Raw genomic sequence first — 12,744 nt, 5'->3', positions numbered from 1 at the left:
AGTAAAGTAGGTAAGAAGTCCTTAGAACTCAGAAAATGATATTTGAGTTTTTCTGAGACCTGTGAACTAGTGTGATTTCCAAAATAGGTAAGAACTGCGAAAATGGAGACGGTAATTATTGTGTAACCAAAGTTAATTTTATAATACTTTAAACAGGAGTAGTGCCTTCAGAACAAGCAGCGTGATAAAGAAATTATCCAGCCCCAGTTGCTTTGGCTCATGGATAGAGCGTTGGCCTGCGGACTAAAGGGTCCCAGGTTTGCCCTAGCCGGTTTGGCTCAGTGGATAGAGCGTCGGCCTTCGGACTCAAGGGTCCCAGGTTCAATTCCGGTCAAGGGCATGTACTTTGGTTGCGGGCACATACCCAGTAGGGAGTGTGCATGAGGCAGCTGATCGATGTTTCTCTTTCATCAATGTTTCTAACTCTCTATCCCTCTCCCTTCCTCTCTGTAAAAAAATCAATAATAAAAATATACAAAAAAACAAACAAACAAAAACACATTTATTAAAAAATAAATAAATAAAATAAAGGGTCCCAGGTTTGATTCCGGTCAAGGGCATGTGCCTGGGTTGCAGGCTTGATCCCCAGTGTGGGGCGTGCAGGAGGCAACCAATCAATGATTCTCTCTCATCACTGATGTTGCTATCTCTCTCTCCCTCTCCCTTCCTTTCTGAAATAAATAAAAATGTATTTAAAAAAAATTATCTACAAGGGTCTTAAGTCACTGCTAAGCATTCTATTAAAATCATGATTTGGGGTTGCATATATCAACCTATGAATTAGAATAATTTAAGATTAGATTTTAAAAAGAACACATAAGGATAACATCAAACAAGAATGCTAAGTTTGCTGCAAAAGGTTGGACCTCTAAGGTGTATGGATCTTGCTTCAGTCAATATAAAAGAATTATACTCTAGGTCAGTGGTCGGCAAACTCATTAGTCAACAGAGCCAAATATCACCAGTACAATGATTGAAATTTCTTTTGAGAGACAAATTTTTTAAGCTTAAACTATATAGGTAGGTACATTGTTATTTACTTAATAATTTTGGATTGAGTACTTAGTATTAACAACATGAGTTCAATACACTAATATATTTATGGAATGCCTATTATGTGTCTAAGGCTGGAGATAACATGACATCCCTCTGGAACTTACATTCTAGTGAGGAAGATCAACTTTAAATAAATAAATAGTCACATCAAATAATTGCAGTTGTCATGAGTGCTAAGGAAGGAAATAAACAGTAAGCGAGAGAAGTTATTTAGCAAGGTTAGGCATTTAAACCCCTCTAAGCAGATAAGTTTCATTTTATAATAATAAAGCCACCAACACAAAATAATTACAATTCTTAAATTGATGACAAAAATACCTGTAGGATTTGCAGCTGGTTGGAAAAATACAGGTAACTTTAAGCTTCGAGTAGGTACTTTTGTCCCCAGCATGCGATTTGCAGACGTGACTAGCACTAACCACTGCACATGAGACTGCTGACTGACTGGCTCACTCAACTCGTGCATGAATCACGCGCGCCTCCCGGGTGCTGCGTATCCCGCAGCCCGCCTGCGCCGTGTCTCCCGAAGCCCGACCTACCGACACCCCCTACTTAGAAACCACTTCTTCAAAATAGACTCGCCCAGGCCGAAAATTGACTTCTGCTCATGGGCCACGAAGTTTCAGTCGCACTGTACATGCCCGCACGTGATATTTTGTGGAAGAGCCACACTCAAGGGGCCAAAGAGCCGCAGTTTGCCGACAACTGCTCTAGGTAATTATCAGAAAGCTTAATTTTGATGTCATACAGCTTTTGTCAAAAGTATAAGCACATGATGTATGAGAAAACAGAGTAAGTTAAAAATCAATTCCTCTGGCCTGGCAGGTGTGGCTCAGCAGTTGAGCGTTAACCCAGGAACCAAGAGGTCACCAGTTCAATTCCCAGCCAGGGCATATGCCTGGGTTGTGGGCTCAATCCCCAGTGGGGGATGTGTAGGAGGCAGCCGATTGATGGTGTTCCTCTCTCATTGATGTTTCTCTCTCTTTATCCCTCTCCCTTTCTCTCTCTCTGAAAAAATCAATAAAAACATATTTTTAAAAAATCAATTCCTCTGATTCTCTAAGCTGTGTACATGAACAGTTAGTGTATAGGAAAGCAAAATACCTTTCATTCAATAATTTAAACACTTATTAAGCATATTTCATATATAAGCATATCTAGTAATAAATGTATACATATTTTTATGTAAGTATAAACATTAAGCAATTACTACAGTGGTTCTCAACCTTCCTAATGCCGCGACCCTTTAATACAATTCCTCATGTTGTGGTGACCCCCAATTTCATTGTTACAAATTGAACATAATTAAAGCATAGTGATTAATCACAAAAACAGTATGTAATTATATATGTGTTTTCCAATGGTCTTAGGCGACCCCTGTGAAAGGGTCGTTCGACCCCCAAAGGGGTCACGACCCACAGATTGAGAAACGCTGAATTACTATAAAACACTGGGGATACAAACCTGAACACAGTCCTTACGCTAAAAGGGCTTACTGAGAGTGAGAACACATGAAGGTATTAAAGTATCATAGATGTAATAAAGAACAACTGTACAGCAAACAATGACAGTGGAAAGGTGGAAAAGGCACATGCAGGGGAGTGAAGGTAGGAGGTGAAAGCCTTCACAGAGGAATTGCCTAATCATTTAACAGACTGAGTCTTTAAGGATGAACACATATTTGCCAACTAGATTGAGGTAGTGGAGGGCATGAGCTAAAGGAATAAAACTTAGGACTACAAGCACTTTGATACGGTTGGAATAAAAGTATATTATTTAACACTAGAGGCCTGATGCACAAAATTCGTGCAAGAGTAGGCCCTCATAGCCCTGGCTTCGTCTGGACAGTAGTTCTGCTGTTCGGCCATTTGGTCGATTTGCATATTACACTTTTATTATTATAGATTAGTATAGATAGACTGTAACCCTGGCTTTCAGTGAGGGTTGATAAAACAAAAGACATGTGTTTAGGATTAAATGTGTTTAATCCTCTGTAAAATCACAGTTGAAGACCCTTATGAAAAGGAATTTTCATAAAGATCTATATGACAAACTTTTTTAATCTCTCTCCTCAAGACCTCATATGACCCAAACCTTCCTTCTATATTCTTTTAATCTCTTTTCTCATATTACTTTTAACTGTTCTTTTCTACATTTTAGCTTCAAATTCTCTTTTGAAATTATGAATTATAAATAAATATCAGAACATGGTCCCTGCCTTAGGTTACAGAATTTCAAATATAAAGTTATCTTTCTCTCTCTAACATCTCTCTCTAACATTAGAAAGAATAATATCTTTCTAATTTATTTGGCTAATTTATGCAAAATTTCAAAAGCAAAAAAAACCCCCACCAATTAAGAATATGGAAATGCTATCCATGCTGAGTAAGGCCTGGTTCTGAGGAATAACAGCATTACATGGCTTTGTTAGTATTTGTACAAAAGTTTTCTCATCTAGACTATGCAAAGGGATTACCACAGGCAACCCTTCCATTAGCAGCATTGTATTTTTATACTACTAAACTGCTACTAAAACTAGTGCATGCAAAGCCAAGGAGAGAGACTTAAAGCAAGTGATACAGCAAAGAGCTGATATGATATATTCATTTAGGTAGAATGTTATGTAAAAGGGATGATTTGTGGCTAGGCATTATATAAAACACATGGAAAATACAGGTCTTTTGGGCTTCTATGTTGCTATTATATTTTACTATAATCAGTCAATAAATAGATACTGGACATGTACCTTGAAGATATGAAGAAATAAGTTCCAGTTAAAAATTAAGGTTTATAAGAATATTCAGACTTAGGTTTATCCCAAAACCAGTCTTGAGCTTTTCCATACATTGGCTTTGTTTGACCCTCTTATTTCCCTTGAAGGTTTGTAAGTTCAACCATATTCTGTCAACTGTTCCAGCTTCAGTAGAATCTTGTATTTATGGTTTATTATAACAAGAAATTGTTCTCTCAAATCCAGCTAGGACTTTTTATTTGTCGTGCTCTTGGAAATGCTATGGCTACTGTAACACTACCTTAATATATCCCTTATAGAGCTGGGGAAAAAAAGAAAACGAAAAAGAATATTCAGGCCAAACTGGTTTGGCTCAGTGGATAGAGCATTGGCCTCCGGACTGAAGGGTCCCAGGGTCGATTCCGGTCAAGGGCATGTACCTTGGTTGCGGGCACGTCCCCACTGTGGGGCGTGCAAGAGGCAGCTGATCGATCTCTCTCATCGATGTTTCAAACTCTCTATCCCTCTTCCTTCTTCTCTGTAAAAAATCAGTAAAATATATTAAAAAAAAAAAGAATACTCAGGAAACATCTATAAAACTATGTGGGATTCACAACCCTTGCTCCAATCCCCAAATTGCTCCCTTCCATTTGTCAGCAGGGGCAATGGAGACCAGCTCTTTATTGGGCTTCAGTGAATTGAGTAAGAGGAATGAATAGGAATTTTACTGATACAACATCTACCTCAAATCCTATCTAATAAAAGAGAAAAATGGTAATTGGCGTACGACGATACCCTTTTCATTGGCTAATCAGGGTTATATGCAAGTTAACTGCCAACTAAGATTGACAGTTAACTGCCAACAAGATGGCGGTTAATTTGCATATGTAGGCACAATACAGGGAGGCGAAAGGGAAAGCAGGAAGAAGCCCCCTGCCACTGACAGTGATCGGAAAACCAGGGGGGAGCTAAGAGCTGGGGGGCAGGGCAAAGGCGGCCCTGGGGCTGCCTTTGCCCTGCCCCCCAGCCATGATTGGACAATCAGGCGCCTTTGCTGCCCTGGCCAGTGATAGCAGGAAGTAGGGGTGGAGCCAGCGATGGGAGCTGGGCATGGTCGAAGCTGGCAGTCCCAGGAGCTAGGGGTCCCTTGCCTGGGCCTAAAGCGGAGCCCATGATCGCGGGGCCGCTGCAGCTGCGGGTCCCCGCTGCCCAGGCCAGACGCCTAGGCCAGAGGCGTTAGGCCTGGGCAGGGGCGGAGCCTGCAACCGCGGGGAGCTGGGGGTCCCCTGCCCAGGCCTGACACCTCTGCCGGAGGCCTCAGGCCTGGTCAAGGGGCCGATCCGGTGATTGGTGATCGGAGGGTGATGAGGGTCAACTCCTCTGGCCGAGGCATCAGGCCTGGGCGGGGTCGGAGCCGGGGATTGGGGGGATATGATGGTCCACTTGCCCAGGCCTGAAGCCTGGGTCAGAGGCGTCAGGCTTGGGCGGGGGGTGGAGCCAGCGATCAGAGGGAGATGGGGGTCCCCTGCCCAGGCATGATTCCTGAGCCAGAGGCCTCAGGCCTGGGCGGGGGCCAGAGCCAGTGATCAGGGGGAGATGGGAGTCCCCTGTCCAAGCCTGACACCTCTGGCGGAGGCGTCAGGCCTGGGCAAGGGGCCGATCAGGCGATCGGAGGGTGATGGGGGTCTACGCCTCTGGCCGAGGCATCAGGCCTGGGCTGGGGGCAGAACCAGTGATGGGGGGAAATGAGGGTCCCCTGCCCAAGCCTGACGCCTCTGTCAGAGGCGTCAGGCCTGGGCAAGGGGCCAATCCTGCGATTGGAGGGTGATGGGGGTCAACGCCTGAGGGCTCCCAGTATGTGAGAGGGGGCAGACTGGGCTGAGGGACACTCCCCCCGCCCCCCCACACACACCCAGTGCACGAATTTCGTGCACCGGGCCCCTAGTAATAAAATAACACCTTAAAGGAAATAAAAAAATTGATATAATCAAGTTATACTTTTTAAATGTCCAAATATATATAGTCCCAAAAAATATATACACACTTTAACAGCTGATAACTCACTTTTCACTCCTTTTCAGGTTTAACTGATTTGAAATAATGGGTGAAGTCAGATTAAGCTTTGAACAAAGAAAATTTTTCCTGAAGTGCCACTAGACTTTTTTTTATGAGGATACATAAAAGATAAAGTTTGTGGTATAAAACCAGCAACAACCAATGAATTGAAGGCGCACAAATACCAAATGAAATGATTCTTGATGTTTGAGATTCTATTGCTTCACTAGAGGCCTGGTGCACAAAATTCGTATGGGACCCTCAGGGGATGTCCGGCTGCCGGTTTAGGCCCCATGGGATGGGGTCTAAATCGGCAGTCAGACATCCCTCTCACAATCCAGGACTGCTGGCTCCTAACCACTTGCCTGCCTACCAGCTTGATGGCCATCTAACTGCTCCCCTGCCAGCCTGATAATCCCCAACTGCCCTCCCCTGATGGCCTCATGGCCTCCAACTGCCCTCCCCTGCCAGCCTCATGGCCCCCTACTGCCCTCCCCTGCTGGCCTGATTGCCCCTAACCACCTCTGCCTCAGCCCCCACCACCGTGGCTTTGCCCAGAAGGAAGTCAAACAGTAGGAAGATGTCCAGTCTCTCGGTCTAATTAGCATATTACCATTTTATTAGTATAGACTAGAGGCCCGGTGCACAAAAATTTGTGCACTCGGGGGGGGAAAGGGGTCCCTCAGCCCGGCCTGTGCTCTCTCACAGTCTGGGACCCCTCGGGAGATAACGACCTGCTGGCTTAGGCCTGCTCCCGGGTGGCAGAGGGCAGGCCCAATCCCTGGGTGCAGCTCCTGGTCGGGCTTAGAGCAGGGCCGATTGAGGAGTTGGGGCGCCGCCCCGTCATGCACAGAGCAGGGCAGATTGGGAGGTTGTGATGCCACCCTCAGTCACGCTCAGGGTAGGGCCAATTGGGGAGGTTATGGCTCTACCCCATCACACACAGAGTAGGGCCCGTGGGGGGGGGGGGGTTGGGGAGCTCCCCCCTATCAGGCACAGAGCAGGGCTGCTCAGGGGGTTGGGGCCCCACTCCCTGTCACACACAGCCGCAGGGCGATCAGGGGGTTTGGGCGCTGCCCCGTCACGCTGATCCCGGTGCCGGGAGGCATATTACCCTTTTACTATATAGGGTAGAGGCCTGGTGCATGGGTGGGGCCGGCTGGTTTGCCCTGAAGGGTGTCCCAGATCAGGGTGGGGGTCCCCACTGGGGTGCCTGGCCAGTCTGGGTGAGGGGCTGAGGGCTGTTTTCAGGCTGGGAGTGACTGAAGTTCCCAACCGCTCCTTTTTTTCTTTTTTTTCTTTTTTTATTCTGGGCCAGCTTTAGCTTGAGGCTTGGCTCCAGCTCTTAGGCCTCCGGCTGAAAGTAGGTTTCTGGCCTTTGCTTACAATGTTGCGAATCTGCTGGCTGAAGTCTGGTGGTATTTGTTACAATGTTTCTTAAACTGCAGGCTCAGAGGCCGGGGAATGCTGGTTTCCTCCATCACTGAAGCAAGCAAGCCTCATGTTAGTTTCAAGCTGCCTGGCTGCCAGCCGCCATCTTGGCTGACAGTTAATTTGCATATCTCGCTGATTAGCCAATGAAAAGGGTAGTGGTCGTACGCCAATTACCATGTTTCTCTTTTATTAGTGTAGACTAGGGGCCCGGTGCACAAAATTCGTGCACTGGGTGTGTGTGTGGGGGGGGGGGGGGGAGTGTCCCTCAGCCCAGCCTGCCCCCTCTCACATACTGGGAGCCCTCAGGCATTGACCCCCATCACCCTCCAATCGCAGGATCGGCCCCTTGCCCAGGCCTGATGCCTCTGGCTGAGGCGTCCGGCCCGGGCAGCGGGGACCCACAGCTGCAGCGGCCCCACGATCGTGGGCTTCGCTTTAGGCCCAGGCAAGGGGCCCCTAGCTCCTGGGACTGCCAGCTTCGACCGTGCCCAGCTCCCATCGCTGGCTCCACCCCTACTTCCTGCTATCACTGGCCAGGGTGGAAAAGGCGCCTGATTGTCCAATCATGGCTGGGGGGCAGGGCAAAGGCAGACCTGGGGCCGCCTTTGCCCTGCCCCCCAGCTCTTAGCTCCCCCCTGGGTTTCCGATCACTGTCAGTGGCAGGGGGCTTCTTCCTGCTTTCCCTTTCGCCTCCCTGCATTGTGCCTACATATGCAAATTAACCGCCATCTTGTTGGCAGTTAACTGCCAATCTTAGTTGGCAGTTAATTTGCATATAGCCCTGATTAGCCAATGAAAAGGGTATCGTCGTACGCCAATTACCATTTTTCTCTTTTATTAGTGTTGATGTTATCAGCTGTGCCTGGACCAGAACAGTCATCAGTTTAAAAACAGGCACTGATGAAAAAAACAATATTCATTTCTGTAGATTCTTTTACATTTTGAAAATGAACTGTATGTTAATAAGTACTGACTAATCATTCCAAGTGTGCATACATTTTTTGGGGACATCCTATATATGGATGATATTTAGAAATATTCTAATTTGCTAGTCTAAAATAAAAAAATAAAAAAAACTAGAAATATGTTTCTGGTATGCTCTAAGAAAACCTTAACTCTTTAAAATTCACAACTGGCAGCCAGCACATATGAGAATAGAAAATGAGTATCCATCCTCTGTAACTTCAAATGTTCTGTATCCCAGTAACTCCTCAGAAAAACTTACCTTTTCATTCTTCCTCCTGCTGATGATTCTGTCTAAACCATTGAAAGCACCAGATGCAACAAACAGGATGTTTGTTGTATCAACTTGTACTGTTTCTCCACGTAACTTGCGGGAATTCTTTTCTGGAACATTGACTATTGTGCCTTCTAGTAGTTTCAATAAGCCCTATAGAATGAATGATTTTTAGCATCATCATATAAGTGCATTATTTATTATACTTTAGATAATGGGATTCAATGGGGAAAATAATATGTGGTTATGGTCAATGAGCATAGCTAAAGAAAACTCCATTTCTAGAAGTAACATGAAAATCTAATGCACTATCACATTAATAATTGATAAATTTATCTGGAATAGTTTCGAGACTCCTGATGCATTTAGAAATCAATCAACTGAGGGTGTTTTTAACAATAAAGACGTAATTCTGACATCAAGACAGAATTATGCCTCTAAGATGGTACCCAACCATTGTAGGAACATTCAAAATTTTGAAAATAGTTAAAAGATTTATCTTTCATATAAATAAAAATTTTATTATACTCCTAGTATTAAACTTTGAGAATATCTATATTTTGAGATGCCTTTATAAAAAATTATCCAGCACATCTTCTAACTGTGATTGTACCTCTCTATGTCTTGGTCAGAAAAAGAAAGCAATTTTCTTATCCTGTAATTATGTCATAATTAGTTACCAGTAAAAGGTCATTTGACCAATATATCGTTAGGACTTCAATTATGACCCTACAAGGAATGAAACACTATTTTATCACACCTTATAACTAATTGAAAAGAGTAAGATACAAGTACATAGTTCATCTGTGTCTAGTTAGAACCAGAGCTTTCTTTAAGAGTCCTCTAAATATGTTTAACTGGGCCTTTGAGGAATAAAACTAACAGAAATTAAATTTCACTTTTTTTCTGTTCTTTAAAATATTTTCAATTTCCTAAGAAAGGTTATTTGGTACTTAAAATTGCCAAGAGCTTTCTCTTAGGATCTGAAGTACGTTAAAGTGGTTATGTGGAGTTTGGGGGTGGGAAAAATAAACAAAACAGAATCTAATTGAATATGAAACCAAACGTACAATATTGGGAGGTTGATGTATTCCCTTCCTTTTAGTGGGCTTGAACAAAATATTCAACTGCTTACTTGCTGAACGCCTTCTCCACCTACATCCCGTAACTGATGAATGCCTGGCACACTGCCAATCTTATCTACTTCATCCAGAAAGACAATTCCTATAATTTAAGGAGGAGTCTATTTATAATATGAAAAAGATATACACAAGATCACCTCAGCTTTTAAATACTAGGTAGCCAGAGAGCAAGGTTATTTGATCTTTCACACTTAACATATAGAAATATATAAACATGAACTGCTATCTGTCCCATTCATCATTTCGTGAAAATGTTTTATAATTCATTTTATAGAATATCACTTGGGTATGATAACTAATTCTCTCTGACAATAGCAGTCTGTCCCACTCATGTTTTCAGGTTCTTTATTCTAGGAGCTGAGATAGAGGCATAGTGTAGATTCTAGAAGCATGAGGTACACGTAGTGCTGATACTAGTAAAACTTTGGCTTACTCTTTCCCAACTATATTACTGTCTTAAAGGAATTTGTCGAGCTCTTCATGTAAACAAGGACAGATGCTAGATGGGGAAAGGAGAAATGCAGCACCTATGATATCCCATAGGGCAACAGGCTAATCTGTTTCTAGATTCATCTTGCACTCCCCCACCCCGGTCTCCTTCCCCTCCCCACCCCAGCAATCAGTCTGGAGGAGAGTCAGAACAGCAAACACAATGATAGTATTAAGGATCTAACAGAATAATAATTTAGCCAATTTTCACCCTAGTAATCAACTAATGACAATAGGACAAAGCAGTACTTAGTCAGTATACTAGAAAACATTTAACATAGGTACTTATATGTAATGACAGAATTTTACTCAATTCAAAATAATAATTACATTAGCTCTTACTGAATATTAGACTGCTTCCTCAATAGACTACATCTGGGGATAGACAAGCAAGTTATTCTGAAAACATACCTTGTTGTGCTTTTTCTACATTGTAATTGGCATCTTGGAGCAGTTTGGCAATCACAGATTCAATATCTTCACCTACATATCCAGCCTGAGTCAAAGTTGTACAGTCACAGATAGCAAAAGGAACATCAAGGCATTTAGCTAGAGTTTGTGCCAGCAGAGTTTTACCTACAAATAGAAACAGTAACTAAAAGTTTACTGAAAATATGTTGAAGTACAAATTTTCTACTAAAATACAAAATAAATTGGAATGGTATATAAGAAGAAAATCACTGAGCCCTAGCCGGTTTGGCTCAGTGGATAGAGTGTCGGTACCGCCTGAAGAGTTACAGGTTTGATTCCTGTCAAGGGCACATGCCCAGGTTGTGGACTCGATCCCCAATAGGGGGTGTGAAGGAGGCAGCCAATCAATGATTCTCTCTCATCATTGATGTTTCTCTCTCTCCCTCTCTCTTCCTCTCTGAAATCAATAAAAAAAAAATTATAAAAAAAGAAAATCACTGCTACATCTTTTCTCCACTATTATTCAGATCTAATGTCATTTTACTTTTATTATTCCTAATAAGATGTTAGAAATTGGCCTAAAGGGCAATACAAAGGTCTCAAATTCAGCTTGAAGCCTATGCAGAAATACTGTTAATGTATGAATAAGATTGGCCTTAGATTTTTTTCTCAAGAGCCAAGTTCTCTCAGTCACAAAACACAGGTTACAAAATCATTTATATTCTATTTTTTAAAATGAGTAGTACATTTTTTCAGGAAGTTATTTACCTGACCCAGTTGGTCCAAGCAGCAAAATATTACTCTTTTCAAGTTTTATGTCATCATGGGCAGAATCCAATACTTCACCTCCTCGTTTTTCCTGAGGCATTTGTTGATTTACCTGTTGCTGCATTGATGCTCCTAAAGCATTACCATGTGGACTAATTCCAGCTATCTGAAGCAATTCTGAAAAAAAGTCAAAGGAATTACTAGAGTTTCATTTTATTTTATTTGAAAAAAATGCCTAATAAAACCTTATGTCTAAAACCAATCACTTATTTAGAAAAATTTAAGTATTTTGGCAATCTGTCTTACCTAAAAAGAAAGAAAATTTCCAGTTATCTAGTGACAAAATTGCAAGGCACAGTGATTATTCAGGGAACCTCAAGCAAAGAAAATTGATTCTTTTTATCCTCCCCTCCTTATTTATGTAAACCTGTATGAAGAAAGCCCTTCACTCAAGGGAAGGCAATATAATGGAAAGAGAACAGTGTAAGGAGTCAGAAAACCTTAGTTTTGATCCTTTGTCTGTAAATGGCTATATGATTTGGGGCAGGTCTATAAACTTAGTGCTGTTTCCTAATCTATAAAATGGAAACAATTAAGTATAAGAATAAAATGCAATTGATTTGGAGGCACCTGAAAGATAAAGATTTTTTTTTTGTTTTCGGTACATATGAAAAGAAACATAGCTGTAGAGGAAAACACTGAACTAAGAAATAGAGAACTTGGTTCTGGTCTCATAGGTCCATGGCAAGTCACTTAACTTTACTGGGCCTGCTACCTTACTATAAAGTGAAAATACTGAGCCATATGATCTCCAGTCTCTTCCACATCTAAGAATAATTCTGTGAGTCTCCCAGAGAAACCAAATATGGTAAGACTCACTATCCCTGGCCCTATCTGAATCTAATTTTATAGAATCTCCACTGGATCTTTCTAGTCTCTTTATTAAAGATACAAAGCTTAAGTAGATGGGACTGATATTGTTGGTGAACTATCAGTTTATCAGCAGATCTCTAAAACTAATCATACTTGCTTATATATTCTGAATTTATTTTTAGGTTGTTTCTAATAAATGGGCTAAGAATATCAGTACTTTCCAATGCATTATTTTAATGAAACCAATAGTGTGAGCAGACACAAATATTTATGGTCCTTTCCATCTGGCAGTCACTTTCAAACTATCTTAGTAGTCACACTTAAGGTAAAGTGTTATTCTACTCATCAGAAATAATAGGATTTAATAAGCATTTGAATTTAAATAAACTGCACTACAGTTGAGAATTAATGACTGACTAACTCACAATGCTATGCCTCATTACAATCCACATCATGCAAAAAAAATGCAGTCCCCTATTTTAGTGAAGTTAGCTAGTTGTCCCTAACAAAATTGTTTGTTTTTTAAATTTCAGCAAAATCTAGATAGA

General features: G+C 42.1%; 1 protein-coding gene across 2 annotated transcripts in view; it reads right to left on the bottom strand.

Moving 5' to 3' along the window:
• Positions 1-12,744, bottom strand: part of CLPX (caseinolytic mitochondrial matrix peptidase chaperone subunit X) — a 46,773-nt gene that overhangs the window by 10,003 nt on the left and 24,026 nt on the right. For both annotated transcript variants that reach the window (XM_059697989.1, XM_059697981.1), the window contains 4 exons: positions 11,324-11,500; positions 10,556-10,720; positions 9,649-9,737; positions 8,502-8,666 (listed from right to left, as the gene is read on the bottom strand). In XM_059697989.1, coding sequence (XP_059553972.1) covers positions 8,502-8,666; positions 9,649-9,737; positions 10,556-10,720; positions 11,324-11,500 — 596 coding nt within the window. The remainder of the gene's footprint in view (positions 1-8,501; positions 8,667-9,648; positions 9,738-10,555; positions 10,721-11,323; positions 11,501-12,744) is intronic.

Source organism: Myotis daubentonii, chromosome 1, assembly GCF_963259705.1.
Source record: "Myotis daubentonii chromosome 1, mMyoDau2.1, whole genome shotgun sequence".
Classification (NCBI taxonomy): domain Eukaryota; kingdom Metazoa; phylum Chordata; class Mammalia; order Chiroptera; family Vespertilionidae; genus Myotis; species Myotis daubentonii.
The sequence above is the reverse complement of the archived record's forward strand: the minus strand, read 5'-3'. Positions and strand labels throughout refer to the sequence as shown.